The sequence below is a fragment of the Cryptotermes secundus genome, unplaced genomic scaffold (genome assembly GCF_002891405.2).
Source record: "Cryptotermes secundus unplaced genomic scaffold, Csec_1.0 scaffold391, whole genome shotgun sequence".
NCBI classification, from domain to species: domain Eukaryota; kingdom Metazoa; phylum Arthropoda; class Insecta; order Blattodea; family Kalotermitidae; genus Cryptotermes; species Cryptotermes secundus.
The window spans coordinates 2,351,773-2,374,996 of NW_019737394.1; the positions used below are offsets into that span (position 1 = coordinate 2,351,773).

Consider the following 23,224-nt stretch of genomic DNA (forward strand, 5'->3'; position numbering starts at 1 on the left):
CAAGGGCCTGACGCCAAGACGAACTGAGTGGCCGTAAACTGCCAGTCGCAAAGTAACTTTTGAGCCACTCAACTGGGAATCGAGGCCGAGTTTCGGACTTGGCAGTTGAGTTCTGCACGGGACGTGAAGATAGGACCTGAGGGCGGGAAGCTGAAGAATCTCCACTGCTAGAAACGGTTGCTGGGGAACGGCTTATGAAGACAGCAGGCTGGAAAGAAGCTTAATGAGTGCTGAGGTGATTTGTAAAGTGTGGAGATTAGCGATAGGCCTGTAACCACTCGTAGTTCCAAGTGGTGTACACAAAAGGTCAATAAATTCATTCACAAACCATATCCCATCTATGGTCACACATAAATCGTGACAATATAAAGCCTACTGGAACATAACCTAACATAACCTAACTTAACCTTTATACATAGTTATACAAGTGATCAGTGTGGATGTATAGGGCTGTATCCCATAGCAACAAATTCTGGTTCTGGAAAACGGGTGAATATGAAGTTGTGTTCCCGTGACTGGCAAGGTGGTACGCGATGGTTTCTCTGAATTTTGAACTTTGTGTGGCAAAATGTCGTTCTGCTTGTGGCGAACCGCTGGGGAGAGACGAAAAATCCTTAATTACAGGTTGATATTAATAGACTACCTATGTTCCCAGATATTATTATTATTCGTTTGCCTGCCCCTGTGTTGTGGGTACTGAATCTTGGTATCATTAGGAGGTGACTGAGCTATCGACTGTTAGCTAACTCACTGATGCTGTTCCAAATGAGCACATTGTATAATACAGTGTTGAATGAGCTATAAAGAAGTTCTTGGAAGAATCAGTCAGAGTCAAAGCCACGGTCAGTCAGTCAGTCAATCTTGGTGTCGAGCCCAATCTGGGGCTCATGACCAGATGTTTATTACTATTTGACAGTTTAGGTCTTGTTATTGTGGGGCGCCCTGTCTCACGAGAGGACGGGTCTGTCTTTTGTCAGAGTCATTGTCTATAGTAGTAGCAAGTTATTTATCAAAATGTAAAGGAAATTTACATTTTACATGTTAAACATCCTAATAAATGTATTAAATATATACAGGGCCTCTGTCAGTCCAGGCTCAGTACAGGAGATTATGCCCTATTTCTAGTAGCTTCCGCTACAACGGCAGTCTAGTCACTTTAACGGTCGTATGCTTGACCGACGCAAAGTTTAAGCCTCTTATACCTTCTATGTCGGGCTTCTCCTTGTCCAATATTTCGAACATTTTCGTTATAATGGTTTTATATGATTTCCGCTTGTTGCCTATTTTCCTTTGATAAGACACCTACGGCATATAAAACGACGCCTCCAACAATTCTTATATTATTGCGTGTATATTCGTTGCAGAGTTAATGTTTTTATCGAGCCGTTAGCAACGAATGTGGGATACAAATGAAGACACAGATTGATGGGAGGGATTTATGTAGTATGCCGTTGCAATGGGCTTAGGTGCCATGATATACATACCAAGTTTCATAAAGACTGGTTCAGACATTCGAAATTTAATGGGCTATACAAAGAGACAGCAGGCTTATCACATAAACCTACTTTTATTTTTTTTTTTAATAAAGAAGGTAGACTGGAAAGCATCATGGATGGTATATAGTTGTGTTTAAGGATCTGGTAGGAGGCGGCTGTGGACTACTAAACCTACTATCTCGTATTAAATATATTAAGGAAATCCCGAAAACGTTTAGTAAGAGTAGACAACCTAACTCGCCTAGAACGTGAAAATGTGGAAGAGAAGGGGGTCAGGAATGTGTGGAGCTTTGCTTCATCACGGTGTGGTTACTTAACAAATGGCACGAATTGGCAGGAGCGTGACAAAATTTGCTGTACTTATGTAACTGCTCTGCATATCTGGTCTTTACAGCCGTTTTTTTTTTCCACAGATTATTCCTAAACAAAATCATGATTAGAAACAGTGGAAAAGCTTGTTGACAACGGTGATGTCATATAGTGGGAAATTTCATTTGTATGATGACAGCTAAGAATTAAAGACAAGAGGGATAAGAAATGGAAATTTCCATGTCTGTTCGATTCACCGCGTCCTCGCTTGGAAAGTCAGAGTACACTGCACTCCGCGGTTATCCGTGGGGAGGGGAGAGGTGAGAGGGCTTCAATCTTCGGTTGACGAGGACCTTCTAAGGGATGCCTGACCTTAAGAAGCAGAGGGGCTATGTCCACCAACAATTAACCTTCGATCTATGGAACATTAATTATTTATACACTGTTTGCAATTATTAGTGCATTCCATTTTTTCTTCAAAATTCAGTGAGAATTTGTTAAATTTCAAAACGTTCATTATCATTGGCAAAAGATCCATTTATGAACCACTGCCTTCCTTAGAAGATTCTGCCACGTTTATCTATTCCTAGCGTGAATTGGACCATCCGGTTTTCACAACAATATTATTTTTACAGAACAAGGTAGTCAGCTTTGTGTTCAACCCCCCAACCTGAAGGACCAAATCCCTGTATTTAGGTCCCTTAGCGACAAGGTCGCCCAGTTATACCCCCAGGCACAGGGTTTCTAGGTAGGACTAGGACGGAGGTATTCTAACCCGCCTGCACACAGGACTTCAAGCTTGGAAACCATATCTTTAGCTCAGTGTACGAGTACTAATGAAGTTACTTTCACTGCCTCGAGAGGTAGCACGTCTTGTGCTTGCAAGTTGGTTTCATCGCACTCAAGGCCGGGGAGTCTAGGCCCAACAAGAAGTTCGTATAAGTTCGTGTGCCCTTGATTTTTCTAAATGTCCGATATTCGTCCTCTCTCCACATGCGAGGTTCGTCAACAGAAGGGACTTCGCTTTCCCACGAAACTTTAAAAATATTCATAATAATTTCTTAATTATTCGCTGACGATGGCAAAGTACATTGTGATTTCTGGTCCATGAACAAAATTGTTGTTCAGTGCCAGTGATATCCAGATGTGTTCAAATGTCGCATTAATTTAGGTTTTCAGTTTAAAATGAAGATTATATTATCTCAGAGAATGACTTATTTTTCATCAAGTTTTTCCTGTGACATGGTTTCTGTCATATTTTGGAAAATGTATATACGGCGCGAAGATATTACAACATTGATAATATAATAATAATAAGAGACACCCTGTACAGTCACGTTTTAAAACAAATAAATTAGTACAAACAAAAACAAACTCCGTGATTTTAGTCCGCAAGCGAACTATACCGACCGAGCGACCGTCGCTTGTCGGCGACTTCTGCCAACTTTTGCGGATAGAGGGTGTCGCGTGGTCAGCGAACGAATCCCCACGGCCGTTAATTTCGGTTTTCTAGACTGGAGCCGCTATTTCTTTGAAAAAGATTCTCAATTATCATCAGGAGGCTGAGTGTACCCCGTTCCAGACCCATTACTTCTCAGAAAAGAATCTGGTAGCCCCGGGAATCGAACCCGGACATCTGGATTTGTAGCCAGGAACGCTGACCACTATACCTAGTAAAGTCCATCAAATACAAGTAATGGCTTTCCTTCTTAGTATTGGCTACGCCTTCTGGTGTTGGCCAGTGGTGGTCGAAACATGTAAAGGCTTTACTTCATATTAAATTGTTGCGCTTGTCGGACCTTGCTACTCATTCATGTGTTACAATCCATTTATTTCAACTAGCATCTTTTCTTATGTAGTAAGGTTCATGTGGTTCCCACTATGCCTAAGTATAAACGTCTCCATTCCACTCCCGACCCCCCTTCGCCAACCAAACAGATGGTCAAAGTAATAAACTACCTGGTTTCTCAGTGCGAGAATCTTACCGACTGAAGCTCTGAGCTTCTTGTGCTCTGTTGTATTTGAGCGGGATTAAATGGAATGGTGTGAATTATGTATGTATGTATGTATGTTTGTGTGTATGTATGTGTGTGTGTTTGTGTGTGTGTGTGTGCCCGCGCGCACACGTTTATTAGAATGAGGAGCCAGTAATATGAATTCCGCTGAAAGCTTATTAGAAACTCCATTTTTGAGTTGCATAAGCAAATAAAATTTTCCATTAAAAGCTCAGACTAAAAACACAGAAATAGCCTCGCTCACCAATGGAGTTGAGCCCTCCTCGAGAACCCGCCAATTCTGCAGCTATTCAAACACTTCCCAGGATTTTATGGAGCCAGAAGGTTCATTACCGTGTTCACAAGAGCCCACCACTGGTCCCTATCCTGAGCCAGATCAATCCAACCCATACCATCCCATTCTATATCTCTAAGACCCATTTTAATATTGTCCACCCACGTGTGTCTTGGTCTTTCCAGCGGTCTCTTTCCTTCTGGTTTCCCAGTCAATATCTGTAAGCATTCCTCTTCTACCCATTTTTGCCACATGCCCTGCCCATCTCATCCTCCTTCATTTGATCATTCTAATTATATTTGGAGAAAAGGACAAGTTACGAAGCACTATGCAGTTTCCCCAACCTCCTGTCACTTCATCTCTCTTCTGTCCTAATATTCTCCTCAGCACCCTGTTCTCAAACATTCTTAATCTAAGCTCTTCCCTTACTGTCAGAGACCAAGTTCACAACAATGCCTAAGAAGACAAAATATTAAGAGGTTTTTTTCTAGGTGAATATAAAGTTGTCTTGCGCTTAACTAAGCATCAGGCCATGAAGGCATATGGGGGAGTGAAGTTAGAGCTACATTACTCCTGGCCTCGACACTAGAGGGAGGTTAGTGGTCAGCTTCACGCCCTGACTTGGAGACTGACTGAGCGCCACAGTCGGCCTTTTGAAAATAAAACATCATTTAGGCAGCAAGTGTGATCGTAAAGGAAGTAGGGCCGTGTACAGAGGACAAATGCGCTGGTGCAATACAAATTATATCAGCAATGGGAACAAGGATGAAGGCGCAATACACGCGGACCACATTCTTATTAGCAGGTACGTTCCTGGAGAGAGTTCGTAAAGCGAAATTTCGCAATGCGAACTGCTATTTTCCCATACGCGTAATGTATAATTTGGGGCTACGTTACAGAACAGACAAAAGATAATAATAACGACAACAATAACTGAATGAACATGCAATTATCGGCAACAGATTATGATGTAACTGTCAGAAGTACTAATATGCTATGCCTAAGAATAAAAATTGTTAATATTCTTAAAAACGGCAAAATCTCATGCAACATGCACACCACAGCAGATCGCAAGGCGAATTGACTGAGCGAAGTTACATCCGTTTCCGTTTATGTTCGCACGTGCTAGTTTTTTTTCGGAAAGGATTTCGGACCAACGAGTTTACGTACCGATGACAAGGCAAGCCGACATATGGGCTTCATTATAAATGTTTGTATGAGTGGAATTTTGTAATGTGAATATTAGTAAAGCGAAGGGCATTTCTAGTGAAAATGCATGACTGTAATTTAAAGGACCAGAACAGCAGAGAATGATACCCTAAAGGTAAAGGTAAATTTGTCCCTGTGCTTAACAAATTAAGCACTACGCCATGAAGACGTATGGGGGAGTGCATGTATATTGTAGCACTGAAGGAATGTCTCCATGGAAATAAGCCCAGGAAGAATTATTCATAAATATTCACGCTGAAGCACCTATAAGCATCTCCACTCTTAATATATTGTGGCATATAGACTCGATGCTGCGCAACGACTTCGAAATAAGCAGCCATATAACAGTCGTTTCTAGGTAATGGCTCCGTAAACAACGACCATTATAAGGCAATGGCCGCAACAGACACGCACGCAACAATGGAAGCGCTGTTGGGGCGAAGTTCCTTGTGAGGTCCATGCCGAAAATGTGTAAAGAGGTCCAGCTACCAGCGTCTTGAGATGGTAGATAGAAGAGTAGGATGCAATTACAAGACAGGTGCCATTCAGCCGCTAAGAAAGTAGCACGGAACTATAAAATATTGCTGGGATCTGTCACCAGGCAACGACTGGTGAAGACATAGCAAACTAAGAAGACTTTATGTGTGCTGCAATTACAGTGATCTTTGGAGTGTGTAATTCAGTGAGACTGTCGTAGTTAATTGTAGTTACGTTCTGTAAATGTTCAATGCCGGTCACTTTAGCCGCGCGATGTAAGGCATGAACTATCTTTGCTCGCTATGACGCTGGGATCGTGAGTTCGAATAACACACAAGGCATTGATGTTTGGTGTGTGTATGCGTTTATTCTGTTTGTATTGTCCTTTGTTTAGGTTGCAGCTTTGCGACTGGTTGATCAGTCGTCCAAGGAGTCCTACCGTCTGTGAAAAATTATTATGGATCTGAATAAGAGGCCTGGACCTTGAATGGGCTGGAAGAGCAATTTAAAATAAAAGTGTTCAATAAATCCAATTACCAATTCAAACCCCGTCTATGGCCACTCATACAAGCGATAATTTGAGTGCCTAAATAAGCACACAAATTGAACTCACTTTCCTAATCAACTATCATGATTTTGAAAAAAAAAGTTATGAAACTTGGTATATAGTTCTTCTCAACGGCATATTTTATAAATCTCTCCCCCCAATTTTAAAATTTCTGAAAAGACTTTCATTATAATAACGATAACCAATAAGGGAATTAAATGAGATTCATGATGTGCACTTCATTTGCCCAAATTTCGACGTTACCTTCACGTGATGCAGTCACAAGAAACGAGACTCTGGTGACCAAGCCTCTCATGATATCTCATGTGGAGGAAATCTGCCAGGTTAAGTGGGTCCCTTTCATTAAGACGTGAAGCATTCTCAAGTCACCAATGGGGGAGACAGCCACCAGATTTGTACAGTCGCTACGAGTATGTTAGGTAAGTCATCACGGACAGTGGACAAGGGGAGTTTTCCAGCTTTATTGTTCGATAGAGTGCTAATCAACATTCAGCGTAAAATGTAGCATATTATGGACATGAATGTATAAGGAGTGGGCCTTCTTGGCCCTTGCACCGCGACCACGGTGATCTATTGTGCCTCCATATTACGGTATCTGAATCAGACTGTTTTACTGAAGTAGGTGGGAAGATCTTATTAAAATTGGCCTTAAAGAAACAGGGCGTGAGAAACTGAGCTGGAGTCAACTGCCTCAGCATAGGGTCCATTGGGAGGAAGTGTGGGCTCTTGTGAAGACAATGATCTTTAGTGCTCCTTGATCCAACTTCTCAAAAAGATCTTTGCTGCATGGAATTAATAGGTTAGTTGGTTCTAATGATATTACATTAGGGTGCTCTGCTTGCCACCTGCTTCCACTCTGGCATATTGATCGGTTTACTCTTCAGCCTTGAAGATGAAGGAGATATGATCCTCCGAAACGTCGGTTGACTTTCAAGGGTCTACACGGCGTATATCCCAGACGATGGTACTCTTCTTAACCACCGCTGTGAGGACCAAATATCCTACAAGTTAGGGTGTAGATTAATAATTATTATTATTGCGTCCTGTCAGTTCCTTCTTAGTTCCTTCGGCGTTTGGCCGCGCCATAACTCAGGCGGTTACTCGCTGGCTTCCCACCGCGGCGGCCGGAGTTCGAGCCCAAGTTTTGGTCATGTGGGATTTGTGGTTGACAATTTGGCGCTGGAACAGGTTTTCTCCGAATACTTCGGTTTCCCCTGCCAATCTTCATTCCAGCAATTGCTCCACAATCACCATCATCTATCATCTGGGGCTGGTACAGTAGGCCAGAAGTGGCCGCAGGCAAGAGGACTTAAGTCTCACCCCACTAAGAATAATAATGTTTAGGAGCTTGAAGTGTTCACAACAGCAGTCACAGCAGCCCTGAGACCTCCAGGGCGTCGCGATATTCGGACACAACAGTATGTCACAAGGAGAGACAAGAAGAATTAATCGTCTGCTTTCCTTTCATACGATACGGATCACATAGAAAGCAAAGCCTCAAACAATTCTTCTATTATCATATATGTATTCGTTGCCACGTAACACTTTTACTGAGCCGTTGCCTAGTAATTATAGCGGAATATAAATACAGACAAATAGACTGATTGGAATGAAGTACACCGTTGAGATGGGCTCAACTGCCATGACATACACACCGAGTTTCATAAAGATTGGCTCAGCCATTCAAAATTGACTGTGGGGGCGGGGGTAACAGACAGCACAGTGATCTCATAAGTCTAATTCTAACTTTTCAAAATAAGGAAAGCAAACTAAAACATTTGAGGGTCACTGTTCTGGAGGGAAAAACTTCAAGTTAAGCGCAGTCTGTAATGCCCATTTTACAAGAGGGCCTGGTCAGTACTCCGAAAGCCAGTCCGAGGAACGTTACGTAAACAGAACAGAGTTGTGTGGCAGGTGATTTGAGGGGGAAAACGACCCAATCGCTTCTTATTATCGTGTTTGTTCGTGCAGCTGCAAAGCATCACGTTGTAAGTATTTAACGATTTCAAATTACAACTGAAAAGTTAATTTTGTTCATCCACCTGCAAATCACGGGGTTTCTCTCACAAGAAAGCTATTTCCTAATAGGTCACGACATACTGACCACCGTACAAGTGTTGCAAATTGGATAAGTCTTTAAAAATTGAATTTCGAACGATTATATGAAGTCCCAGCCCTCTATTCCCATTTCAAACAAGACAGATCCTTGTTGTTGTTCTTGACATTTAAACAGCGTTTTGTGGATTAATGACCGCCTGTGTGGTCTAGTGGTCCGACTTTCTGGCTACAGATCCAGAGGTCCCTGGTTCCATTCCCGGCGCTACCAGATTTTCTGAGAAGTAGTGGGTCTGGAACACGGGGTTCAGTCAACCTCGTGATGATAACTGAGGAGCTACTTGAATGGAAAAGTAGGGGTTCCGATCTATAAAACCGAAATTAACGGCCGTGATGATTCGTTGCACTGACCACGCGACATCTTCTATCAGCTAAAGTTGGCACTAACTTCGACAACAAGCGGCGGTCGCTCAGTCAGTATAGTTTACTTCGGAATAAAGCCACGGAATTTGTTTGTAGATTAATTAATCTGTAATCTAGGACTGTATCGGTTGCAACTCTGTTCATTGAACGATATTTTTTAAACAGCCTCTAGTATATCCTCTAAGAAAAAGAATTTGAAAATTGGTGACAGGAAGAGATCGTGACCTATTTTAAGGCAAGAAAAGTACTTCCTTAATATGTTATAATTAGCAACCTATTCATATTACACTGCTGATTACGGTCGCCAAGCCGTCTAAGACGTACACTATTTTCCTTTTTTCAACTGGCTCTACAGCCCCCTTGGGCCTTGGCCTCTGATTTTTTCAGTTTCAAGATCACTTTACAGAGGGTGGGACTCCTTGAACGAGTGATCAGCTCGTCGCAAGGCCTCTGCCTAACCACAAGGCAACGCAAACACAGAATAAACACATACATATACTAAACATGAATACCTTGTGTGGGATTCGAACCCACGATCCCGGCTTCCGAGCGAGCGAATACAGTTCATGCCATAGACCACTCGGATACCGTGACCGGCCCTACTATTTTCTACCAATCAAGGAATGTGACAGTAAGTTCGAATTCTACATGGGAACATCACTATATCATCTGAGCTATCCAGGTTCATAAATTATTTATGGTTCAAGAATTAATCTTGAATCGGAACAGATCAAAATGTTTAATCCATGTAAGTTCAAGAAGAGTACAGAGAAATAGGGAATTAGATTACTCACAATTACTAAGAAAAAACTAGTAAAACGTGTAAGTTTTAGAAACTGGCATACGGGGAAGGAAGAGATGTCAAGTGCGCTGTACAATTACGAAGCTCTTTGCCGTGTAGAGTTTTCTGTTTCCCTCTCGTAGTGCAAACATGTTTCATAGCGAGCAATTGTAATATGTTGTCACGTATCCGGGGTTTCAGTCAGTAATAAGACGGGATTTGGCTTTGACGATGAAATTTATTAAACTGTTATATGTGCAACTGGCTACAACAGTTGACACATCGCTATCTGACACACTGTCATCTTCTTCCGACTGAGCACTCCACTGGAACTCTTCTCACTTCGAACCGAACCACTCCGTAGTACTCCGTCTTACGCCTTAATTTCTCTCTCTATTCAAATCAAAGTCAAAGTCAAACCCACATTGCGACTGACGGTCAATCAGTTAGTCAATCTTGCTGTCGAGCCCCATTTGGGGATCATGACCAGATATTTATTACTCTTTGACAGTTACAGTCTTGTTATTATGGGGTACCCTCTCTGATGAGAGGACGTGTCTGACTTTTGTCTCTGTATTCAAGTCAAAGTCAAAGTCACATTGCTACTGACGGTCAGTCAGTCAGTCAGTAAGCCTTGGTGTAGAGCCCCGACTGGGGCTCATGACCAGATTTTTTCTTTATATGTTCATTTGGGGCGCCCTCTCTGACGAGAGTTCGGGTCTGTCATTTGTCAGTCATAATCTGTGTTAGTAAGTTAACTGTCAGTATTTACATATATTTACGCATTTAATCTTAATTCCTATTTCTATGTACAATATACATAAGGCCTCTGTCAATCCAGGCTCAGTACAGCAGATTTTGCACTATTTCTAGTAGCTTCCGCTACAACGGCAGTCTAGTCACTTGAACGGTCGTATGTCTGAACGCCTCCAAGTTTAAGCCTCTTATACTTTCTGTGTCTGGCTTCGCCTTGTCCGATGTTGCGAACATTCTCATTATCATGATTTTAAATGCCATGTGCAAGTCGCGAACCGGTGTGCGCCTTGGAAAATTGCCAGTGGTGAGGAGAACCTTGTTTTGCAGGCGCTGCAATTTCACTAGATGGGAACTCCGAGGCGGGACTAGCATAAGTCATTACAGATCTAATGAGAGCTTTGTGGAGGGTCATTTTAATGTTAGCGCTCAGTCGCTCACTTTTGAATAGGGAATACACTCTAATGAATGTTCTGAAGGCCTTGGCTCCGATCATTTCTATGTGCAATCTCCATGTAACTCTCTTATTGAAGATTACACCTAGATATTTTGCACTATTTACAAATGAAATATTTCGTCCATTTAGAGTGAGACAAGACTCAGGAGGTCGACAACTACGAGAGAAGTAGATCCCTTGAGTATTATCTTAATTAATGTTAATGTTCCATTGCTCACATCAGGTCTCCATTGAGCTGAGACCGCGCTGGAGTTTTCTAACAACAAAACCCTCCTTGCGATCTGTCGCACACATCTCTGTATTCTTAAAGTCAAAGTAACATTGCGACTGACGGTCAGTCAGTCAGTAAGTCTTGGTGTCGAGCCCCATGTGGGGCAGATATTTATTACTGTCTGACATTTACGGTTTTACTGAACCCTCTTATAAATCCTCGGCACGTACCTAACGGAAAACACCACCTCTGTTATCAAGAATGCGTGATTATTGGTCCGTTACATAGCAATGGATGTCCTTAAATTGTTTCGAGCGTAACTTCAGGAATGTGGTTACGAGCCGTTGCCTAGCAATGGGCATATGCGTCACAATATTTTCTTGCTTCCTGTGTTTGTGCTGATATGTGTAGGTAGAGGCCTTGCTACTGACCGATCCCCCTTCTGAGGAATCCTACCAAACGTCTATAAACAATATTCTCGAACTAAGGAAACGAGGGACCTTGGACTGCCTTGATCTGTCGTGACGCGTAAGAGCAAGAATATTCATACGACATTATTAAGGAACTCTTTTGCTTACGTTGAGTGTTGTACGTCATCCCACAAATGACGTAAGTTTCTATCATGATACATAGTTAAATATTTGTGTCTGTGGGATGAGTCAACAGAAACCAGATTTATAAGCAAATAAAGACTGTGCTCACGCTCGCCAGGCTTGTGCTCGTCGGGAGACTCGTCTGGCTTTTACTTGTGCTCGTAAATCTTCGTCCACACTACTTCAGTTGCTCGCCAGGCTTCGGCGCGTGAGGATCCGTATAGTTACTCGTAGTGTGTATAGGCTGTTTTCGTGTTTTAATTTATTGGCTATAGTTCTTAAATTAAAAATTAAAAATTTGCTTGTCTCGTGACTTGTCATATCGTCCACACTAGCCGCGAGCATAGCGAGTCGCACGAGCACGAGTAATGTGGACGAGCCTTAAGAGTTTCAAAATGTTTCTGAGTTTCCTGTCTTGGAATCCAATTTCTTCCTCACTTTCTGTATTTTACCGATACTGGAACTGTGTTGCTACATTGTACAGGATGTACCATTTAATACGCAACCCTAACTACAGCATCATACGCGAACTTACAGGTGACTTCAATATTGTCCTATTTGGAGCATCCCTGTCAGGGTACGTATTACCGAACCCTTCACGAACAGCAGCTTCGGTGCGAAGTATTGTTGGAGAATGAACATGAGAACTACTCGTGAGTACACCCTGGTCGCATTTGCAGAGCTCCTGCGCAACTGGCGACAGCAGCAGCCTAGCAACTAGGGTGACATTAATCCGAGGATCAGCAGGAATGTCAGGAAAACAAATTATACGGGGAGGAAGTGAGGGAAGCTTCCGATTTCATTCTTGGATTGCAGTATGTGTTTTTTTTTTTACTTACTTTGAAATGGTACACGCTCTATTTACATCAGTACAAAAACAATTCCTTTCATAAGGGATGTATGCAGGAAATTCTTGTTATTGTTCATAAGTTGGTACCTTTGCCTCGCCTAGTTTCCAGAACACTATGGTTAAGACATGCAAAGGATTTATCCGGCCGTGAGACGTAAGTTCTTACGCCGAAGGAAGAAAATAAATTACAATTATGCGCTCTGGAACAATACTGCTCTACGAGTGGGAAGCGAAAGAGATTGCATAACAAATATCTTGATAATTTATACAGCGCACATGACATCTCTTTTTCCCCCATATGTCAGTTTATAAAATGATATACATTTTACTGGTTTTTCCTTAGTAATTACGAGTAATCTAATTTCCATATTTCCTTGCAATTTTCTTGAGCTTACATGGATTAGGCATCCAGATTTAAGATTAATTTTGAAACTATAAATCATTTAGAAACCGGTATAGCTCAGTCGATATAGCGATGGGCTACTGGGTGGACGGCTCGGGCTCGATTTCTGGCAGCCACAAATATTTTTCTGTCTCACGGCGTCCAGATCGGTTCTGAGGCTCGCCTAGCCGCCTTTCGAATATATATCGGGTGCAAGGCAGCCAGGGGCGTGAAGCTGACCACTTATCTCCGTCTAGTGTCGAGACCGAAAATGGTGGAGCTATATTTCCTATCTCCCTTACGTCTTCATTGCATGGTGCACAATTACTGGAACACAGCGGCAATATAGCAGACAAACCCCGGGGACCTACATCCCTAATAGAATTCGAAACTGCAGTTGGTCAAGCAGTCCAAGATCCTACTCGCTTCAGACAGCACTCCGAAAAAAAAATCCGTGGTTTCAGTCCACAAGCGAACTATACCCACCGAGCGACCGCCGCTTGTCGGCGAAGTTTAGTGCCAACTTTTGCAAATAGAGAATGTCGCGTGGTCAGCGCAACGAATCCCCACAGCCGTTAATTTCGATTTTCTAGACCGGAGCCGCTATTTCCTTGAAATAGCTCCTCAATCATTATCACGAGACTGAGTCGACCCCGTTCCAGACCCACTACGTCTCAGAAAAAACATGGTAGCTCCGGGAATCGAACCCGGACCTCTGGATCTGTAGCCAGGAACGCTGACCAGTAGACCACAGAGGCGCACCTTCAGACAGCACATCCATTGAAATTTCTTTAATTGGCGGTATAACTTTATCCATGCGTTCTTTTGTCATTCTGTCTCCTTACACCGTAACTACGAGTATGTTGAGGAATTACCGTTTGTTTACATGATGGACATTCAACTGTGAACGTTAGCTCAAGTTTTAACTCATCTGACTCGTATTCTGGATGTGTCCCAATCGAATCTCTGCTGGGACACCCACTGCCCTCAGATTCCTCATAGTTTCAAATCCCTCCAAGCAATTACAGGAGCAGCACTGCATAGTACATATATCATGACCGCGTCCTTCCACATCCTTTGTAACTCATTTTTTCATAAATAATCGAATCGTTTGATGCCATATACTCTGAGCTAACGACAGCGTCGTTAAACAAGAGTAAATATGTGTATATAAATATATAAACAAATAAATAAACCGCATTTATTTGCTTGACTTCAAGTTATATTAGTACCTCCCACCTCAAATGTTCTGTACATTTCGCAATTTGTTTCCAATTACTTGTGTTTCATGATTGTAATATGTAAGTACATATAATCAGACTCGCCCTGTATATTCCACATATTGTACGGTAAACCGGACGATGAGGTTGTCACACAGTGGCTTTGCCCGCTTTGCCTCAGCCCATTGCACTAGTTAGAAGGCAGTTCGCCTTTCGACCACAGTTGCTCACATGTTAGTTGGCCTGTACTTATGAAACTACAATTCTACGAATATTAATCATGACGGTAAATCCTAAACTATATATTGAATTTGGGGTTCTCAAGACCGTGACTTTGAAGAGTATAGTCCTCTGTGTTGTGTCATAGACAGCTCGATATTTCGGAGGAACATATCGCATCTATTTCCAAAAACAGAGAACCATGTATGCGAAGATAGAGGCGTGGATAGAAGTGACCAGAAGACGAGGAAGAAGACGTAAGAAGATGCTGGATGACCTTGGGGACAGAAGAGGATATTCTCATTTGAAGGAGAAAGCTCTAGATCGCATTAAGCGGAGGAACTCTTTTGGAAGAGACTGTGGACCTGTCGTCTAACAGATTACTGATGAATGAATGAATCGCATCAATTTTCAGGGTGGAAGACCAAGCCAAGCAAGGAACCAACAGCTCGGCTTGCCGTCTGCTTCTGCCGGTTTCTAGCTTGCTACAGTTGTCGGACCTAAAGATGGAGGCGATATACTCCTCCGAAGCTTCGGGCGCTCTCCGAACTATGCAGATATTTTTAGTTTGTTGTTGTTTCTTGGCGCGGGATGAGACTGAGTCTGTCTGGTGCGTCGCTGTTGCACAGCTGATTCCTTCGTCACAACAACCTGTACACCTGAAGGTGCCCACGTTAGGCCGGAACATGTAGTGACAATATAGAGAAGTGAGAACAGTAACCGACATTGCACATAGACGGCAAATAGGCCGGAACATGTAGTGACAATATAGAGAAGTGAGAACAGTAACCGACATTGCACATAGACGGCAAAGAAGCGGAATGCAAAGGCAGAGCTACGCAATGCAACAAGACGCTGAAATTAGATATCACGGCCCAAAAGTATAAAATGCATTGTCTAAGGAACTGTTAGATATAATTTAATCTCCCCATCCTCAGAACGACAGAGAGAGAGAGAGAGAGAGAGAGGGCAAAAGAACATCGAATACATGTTTTTTAATTCGTATACTTGGGGGGTGGAGTCCAGTTGGGTCCACTCCGCACGGCGGCCACTGATTGGCCTATTTCGTCTGCCCCGGGTGGTTATGATGATGGTGAATTTGATGGAATGAAGATTGGCAGGGGAAACCGAAGTACTCGGAGAAACCCTATCCCAGCGCCACTTTGTGCACCATAAATCCCACTTGGCCAGACCCGGGCCGCTGCTGATCGAATAAATTATAGGCCATCATTATGCGAATGATTTGTTATGGCTATTGTTATAAGTATGTGTTATTATGTTGTTCCACTGAGTGATGATATTCAGGGCAGAAGTCACCTGGAGATGTTGGTTTCAGATGAAGCCCGATGGGACCATGATATGCAGAGTTACCATTCTGACTTACGCTTCTGTTTCAAACATTCTAGCTGTTGCCACTAACGGTAAGTACTGCTGTTTTCAGTCCGTAATTTCCGACATCAGCGGCTTTTATTTGCAGAAATGCAAATCACAAAATACTGGTATAATTCTGTCCGAAATAAAAGTCAAATTTTATTCGCAAAATGAAATTTGTATTCTACTGAATATATTTTCATGTATTAAATCTCAATTAACAAAAATAATAGTATAAGCAGAAAAATAATTATAATATCTTTCGGGATTACTGAGTTTTTGGACTTGTCCAGCTTCAACTGGTGTGAAAAACGATAAGCAGCAGCACTGAAATATATTGACTTATGATCTAGTACAGTGCGACGGTTTCAAAAAGTGACCAACTGTGTTAAGATGGCCAAGTATAGTCGAAATATGTAGCAATTGATTGTGATGTTAATGTTATTTTAAATTAAACAGAAATTGTGAACATTCTTTAGTTGTATGAAAGAGTGAGTGATAAATCATTTCAGCATGAGACTCAAATATAATATTAGCGGTTTAAAAACGAACTTTCTTCCCTTACATCCATAATAAAGACGAATTTTTTGGCAAGCGAACGCCGAATGGCCGACAACATATTTGCTTGACTTGCTTCCTAAGACTTCGCAATCACATTGCAGTCGCCACTCGACGGGCAACACAGCGAAGCTTGCTGTGGCCATGAAATGCACATCGCATACTAATTCGGCACACTAATGACAGGTCCCGTTTCATGCTTTAACGCCGAAATGGTTTGGGATTCCCCTTGGGGTACTACACACCTAAATATTTAGGGGAAGTACCAATAATGCAGTGCAATGCACGAGGTTCCGAACTGATAACTGCAAGCCACACAGCAATGTGTCGCTGAAAACGGAACCTGGCGACTTGCTGGAAATGGGTTTCCTCCGTTTGGAGGTACAGGCCGATACAGCGCTCCATGTTAACGAATGCTGCAGACACCAGTGACAGGAGAGTTCACAGAACGAAGTACCGTATTTACGCATGTATAGGTCGCGTGCGTGTATAGGCCGCAGCAAAATTTTCAGACAGAAATTATAGAAAAAATAATTTTCTTGGAATATTATTTCAGGAGTAGAAAACCCTGTATTACTAATTATGAATATATATATATTTTTAAATGAAGTGTGATTTCGAATATTTCGAATATAANTTTTTCAATTGGCCTAATCCTTGCAGTCACACTATGGCCCTTGAGTCGACTCAATCTCTAACAGAAATAAGTATCAGGAATCTTCCTGGGAGTAAGGGCGGCAGGCTGGCGCGTAAGGTTGACAACTTCATCACCACATGTGAGCCGATTCTCTAGAAAATGTGGGAGCCTCGACATCTCGCAACATTATGGGCCTCTATGGCCTGTCACAGGGATAGCTTTATCTTTACCTCTTCTGAGTGAATCATCTTGCAGTTCACTGAATGTTTCCCTGATGGTGGCTCGCGGCTTGTTACTGACCCACAGATTATGGGAAGGGTTATGTACTTACAGTGTCAGTGCATGTGTTGTTCATAAAAGAGGCCGCGCTGAAACTAACCAGTTATTACGACAATTCTAAGAATTCTCGAACTCCCGTTGACTAGTCTTTTGTCATTACGGCTTTGGGGCAGCATAATAATCACTCGACGCGTCCAGTGTGTGAGACAAAATCCACTGAAGCTACAGAAGATTTTACAAGAGAAAAGTTGTGCCTCCGTTTATTGATCTCTCACATTTTCAGGTTTCTATGTCAATACTAAATTGTGTCCACAGATTATGATATTTTGAAGTATTTGGAAACTAAATGTAGTCAGTTGGGTGGACAACTCTACGACGTAATTATACGAGTATGTACCTATATGGACGTTAGTGAAGATATTAACCTTTAAACGCCGGACTTTAAAAAGGCGGTAGGCTGGGCTGGCCAGTACTTATTTAAATACCCGTTGCTGCTCTACGTTTATATATCCGTTCCTGCTAGTGCGCATAAATAATTTTTACTTTCTTCTCTTCCGTTCAAAACTGTCAATATTATTAAAAACTTCGTTTTATATTTTTACTCCGATAACTTTTCTCTCGAAAGAAATCGGAAATAATATTGCGGCATGTAGACCCTTTGCTAGGTAAGAAGAGCGAAATAACCGACTATATAACAGCTGTTGCTAGGTGACGGCTCCGTCAGCAGACATGAGCGCAAGAAATTTCACGGCAACAATTGTACTTCAACAGAGGAGCGGAATTTTGTAGGCTGTCCGTGCCGAGAAGTTATAAGCAGGAACAGTGATGAGTTAGCGAAGATTTGGTTGGTCAGTTAGTGAATTGGATAGAGGACTGCTGCCGTTCAGTCGTTGTGAGCTTTTGCTATAAGAAGCTGGTAGATGAGGCCGGGGACAGTTCGAGAACCCATAGGAAGGGAGAAGTCTACCGTTGAAAGCCGCTACCAAGCAACGGTGTGTGTGTGTGTAACAGTAAATGTAAGGTTTACTCACGCGTTGTACAAAAGCGTAAGAGTTTAATAAACCTGTTTAGCAATCCAAACCCCGTCTATAGTCACTCAATACACGTGACAGTGTTCTTAAATTATAGGACCTAATCACGAATAACTGTTAAAACTAGTATAAACAAATTGTCAGGCCTACTGACAATTTCCCTCATCCATAAATTCTAATGTGCTTTCACTGAACTGCAATTCGAGACATGAATACTTCACACGAATATTTTACAGATCAGACTCTGACCTGCTCCAGAACATGCGGCAGGTCTCCTAAAATGTGGGGTTCCCCCAAGCCGTGCCTTAATTCAGCCAGTAGCCGACTTCTCCCTGCGGAGGCCTGCATCAATTGAGTAGCAGTTCACGTGGGATTTGAGGGAAACAACACGGATAACACCAGGTTTCTCTCCCCGAGCCTGATTCCATTCATGAGGGCACAACAGATATCAGTACTAAGGATCTCATCTCCGTTCCGTTCACTTGCAGTTCACTTAAGGAGGCTCTAAGTAGCTCAGGTTACAGGCCTATAGCGTTAAGTGAATACTGGGTTACAAAAAACGTGAATGTGGACCTGAGTTAAGAAACTACATCGGGATATGCCAGAAGTGACTGAGGAAATTCAAGAATAACCTCAGTCAGGTTAATCAATGTCCTGGCCGAGATTTGAGCAGGCACCTCCTGAAAATAAGTCTACATTACTGATTCATTCCACTTGCCTGCTGTCTCAGTCTTGCTCGACTCATGTTATTTGCATTATCCAGTGGCGACTGGTGGCTTAAATACGAATTGTATGGTGACGTAATTTCTGGTATGGTGTCGATGGATATGGTACTAATAGCAGTAATAATAATTATGTCACGCTTTTAGGGGTGAGTGACTATATTGTTCTGCCACAAATATGTCTACCTGTTAGTCTAAGTTCTCACTCCCACCTCCATACAGCAGGAACTGGCCGGTGGAACATACTGCCACGATTGAGGGGTGTGACAATTGGCGGGATATGGATTGGTGAATGCATTTATTGGCCACTTATACAAACAACTCGGAACTACAAGTAATTACAACGCTATAGCTAATGTCCATGTATTAGAAATCACCACAGCATCCGTTAAATCTTTCCCATCATGCTGTGTTATCAGCCGTTTCCTGGCAACGGCTTCTAACAGTGGGGATTCTTCAGCTTCTGTGGTGAAGCCGTTGCCTGATGGTTTACACTCTACAACTGAGCTGTCAATTGAACTATAGCACTAGCTCTCTCAGCATCCCTTGCAGAACTCAACATACCATTGACTTTGTCGCCCCACTTGCCTTCAAAATAAACCCTCAGCACGGACCACGCAGAAAACACAGCTCCTTTATTGTTGTAGATGCATGTTTACAGCGCCGTTCTATAGCATCGGCTGTTATCTTCCTTGTTTCGAGGTCTTTGCCTACCAATGTGTCTATATTACCACTGGGTGAACATTCAATTGTAGTATAATAATAATAATAATAATAATAATAATAATAATAATAATAATAATAATCAAATGCTATTTATACTCTTCAATATTATTATTTCCTTCGTTAACTGAATCAAGAGGTAATGACATTTTGTCTCTTACGACTTTCCAACATATGTTAACTATATTTCTACTTCAACCTATTCCTAGGGTTCAAAGATTACAGGTTAGAATTTTCTTACTTTCACGGAACACATAATGATGCCAGAACATATCCCCCCATCGCTCATCACAGGCGTGTAATTTCTTGATTGGGAACAAACCTGATGATGACAATTCTTTCATCAAATGAAGTACAGTCTATCAAATAATTTCATGCGAAAGAATGCTCTGTACACTGAAGTGCACCAGTTCGATTGCACTCCCCAAATTAAAGCAAAGCTTACGNGTCAAAAGAGTGGGAATACAACGGCATAAAACGAGGTTCCCAGAACAACTGAGAGTCACTTAAAAATTCGTTCTAGGAGATTTCAGTCGAGAGAGATCCTCCAGAGAGAAGTAATTCATTCGTCAGGAATTCAGAAGGCAGTTCAACACTTGAACATTCAGCAGTTTAGTTGGTCCCCGAATGCAAAGCATCACAGGTAACAACTGCAACGGTGCTTTTGTTTCAGTTAGATTATATGATTTTTTTAATCTGTTTTTACTCTCAGTGATTCCATGGACCAGACCGAGCTCGCAATATTCAAAATGGAGGACTGAAACATGGCCGGATATTCCCGCAGCATCCCTCATGTTTCAACCAGGGATTATCTCAAGACTGCAAGTTGAACCTTGCAACTGCATTGAGGCGACGCAGTGTCCTGAGTTCCTTGAAACACTGGCCCACCATCCAGAAGAGGCTGAGGAGTTGAGACAAGTCACCTGTGGGTTCAAAGGATTCTGTCCCCTCGTGTGTTGTAACCAATTATCCAAGAGGCGCCACGTAGATGCAGGCTATTTCCCAACGTCTGGGACTTCCCCTCAACAAAACTGCAAACCTTTAACTACAGTAGAGTCCCGGATAAGCTTAAGTTCAACCCCTTCTCATACGCCTGGAGTGTATTACAGCATAACAACAGTCAGGAATTCGAACTCTGAATCCAGACGCAAACACTACGAAGGAACGGGATTACCTAACAACGACGACAAAAACAGGTTTTATCAAGACACCCAATTCAGTCCGCATGAGAATAACATCGTAACGCCAGGTTCCTCAGTACAAAATATCGGAAATAGTGACTCTGAACCAAATTTCATATCTAACGTGCCTGTAGCACAAGATTATTCCATAAGAACGCAAAATGTTTTGACTTACGCTACTGAAAATAGTCAAAGTTATCAAAACACTCCAACCAAATTATATCCACAGTTTAGTCACTCTACATCTAAACCAAGTTATCCGCACAGATCCCCCCCTCCGGGTTACTGGAACACAGAAACATCTCGTGATTCTTCTGTACCTGGTCGACATGGGTACAGCGCCGAAGAACATCGCTCAACACATGAGACTGGGATGCATTCAAACTACAACCCGACTGAAGCAGTACAAGGCAATCTCAATCAGCACAAACATCCATCACGTTATGTCCCTAACGATTACCCAAATCGCCCTGTTTACCAACGACCAGATCCCAGCGAAAACCAGCCAACAATTCCGAACTACGGACACGATCCCAGGGAGGATTCCTTTAATGGGCCAGATTTTCATGTGCAGTCTTCTGCCGAAGCAAATGACGACGGGCCTGAACTGCAGCTTCATCCCCATAATTACCACAATAATGACCAACATCCTCAGGAAGAGGGCCTTGCAGTTCAGTCTCCGGTGTTTTACCCAAACGAGGCAGGAAATACTTCCACACATTTTGAGGAGAGCGGCCGAGATTCTGCCGGAGCAGAGTGGAAACGGAAGCTGCTGCCAACAGAAGAATGTGGCATGTCGCTAGGTGAGCGCATCGTCGGCGGGAAGAACGCCGCGCTTGGACAATACCCCTGGATAGCTCGAATCGGATATACACGTGAGTAAAACATTGTTCTCAAAAGAGAAGCTTTGAAATGCGCATTCCACCAGATACACATTGACTATTTTTATAAACATGGTTTTTTATATTTTGCATATCCCATTTACTTTGATGGTCGTTTATCTGAGAAGCAAATCCACTGTTGTAGGAGTAATTACATTATAACATATTGCATAGAGGTAAAAATATTAATATGAAGGTAAAAAATGTCGGTAATAACTCATGACTCCTACTTTCTTTGAAATACTGGACGATTCATTCCGACGAGACCCTGAATGAACAAATTTAAACGATTCAGTAATTTACTAATAAAAATTAATCTTGATGATTATATATCTCGGAAGATGCTGATATAACAGGACTGAAGATAACGTCGAAAATGGCTTAGCTCCACGTGCAGAAGCTGGACGATATGATCCTCCATATTCACGAATGTTGCAGCCAGCATGACAGAAAGGCCTGCAGCAGTTTCGTCATGACTTCATGCAAAAAAGAAAAAAAAAGAAAAAAAACAGAATTTCATCATCTTCTGTAGCCCAATTATCTTCACATCTACCCATATGTACGAGTATACAGGACAAAATTTCTTCTCATCCATAAATTATAGAGTAATTTAGAGTTATTAATTCAGAGCCTCTTGCGAGTGAACCATTCTTTATTTTAGCTTACATGACGAGGACAGTAGAAACTATAAATACAGTAAAACTTGGTTATAGCAACATCGGTTTCTGCGACACCTTGTCTATTGCGTCAATATTCAATGGTACGAACTAATTCCTCATAAAGCAACTGTTTTTATACCTTGCTTAGTACGACATGCACAAATGCATCAACCTCGTATGTAACGTCATTTTTATTCCTGAATTTCTCTGATATGGACATTGAACGTAATTTAGAAAGTGTGTATTGGGCAAGTAACAGGAAACAGATGAAGATAACTGATTACTGTACTCGTATCTAGGTACAGTAAGGCACAACAATTGATGTAATCTACTGTAATTTGGTGAGTAGGCCTACCTTTAATATACAGTATTAGTGCGGTGTGTACTGTCAGTGAAAAGCGCTGTAATATGTCTTTGATATTAAAATTTGGGAAATTCCACNATTAACTGTGCACTTAAAGATTAACTTGTGTCTATATTATCCACCATTACATATCCTCACTACGTGATAGTTTAGCATATGCCCCCAAAATTTCCTACCGTCTTCATTTCTGCAGGTTTTAAGATATAAAAATATTTTATGCGTGTTTTTTTTTCCCACATATATCCAGCCAGAATTCCGCATAGAGCCTATTTAGGCTCAACGGTTCTCCAGTTACACGCACGAAATCCAAACAAACATAGATTTCTCTAAAAGCCTGTCTTATAAACTGGTGAACGTACTCAAGCTATACAAGTTAGAAATCATACGTGTAGCTCAGCAATTTTGGCTCATTCGCTATCTTTTGTTAAAGCCGTAAGTCACGGGAAGAATGTACTGGACATTAAATGTGTGCAGTAAAGCCTCGCGTAAGTTTGGCCTTGTTAAGACTGTTTCCTTACATTTTTTT

At 42.0% G+C, this 23,224-nt stretch overlaps 1 protein-coding gene across 1 annotated transcript in view; it reads left to right on the forward strand.

Moving 5' to 3' along the window:
* Nucleotides 1-23,224, forward strand: part of LOC111870321 (serine proteinase stubble) — a 46,582-nt gene that overhangs the window by 7,175 nt on the left and 16,183 nt on the right. The window contains exons 2-3 of the mRNA XM_023862501.2: nt 15,629-15,713; nt 20,326-21,669. Coding sequence (XP_023718269.2) covers nt 15,629-15,713; nt 20,326-21,669 — 1,429 coding nt within the window. The remainder of the gene's footprint in view (nt 1-15,628; nt 15,714-20,325; nt 21,670-23,224) is intronic.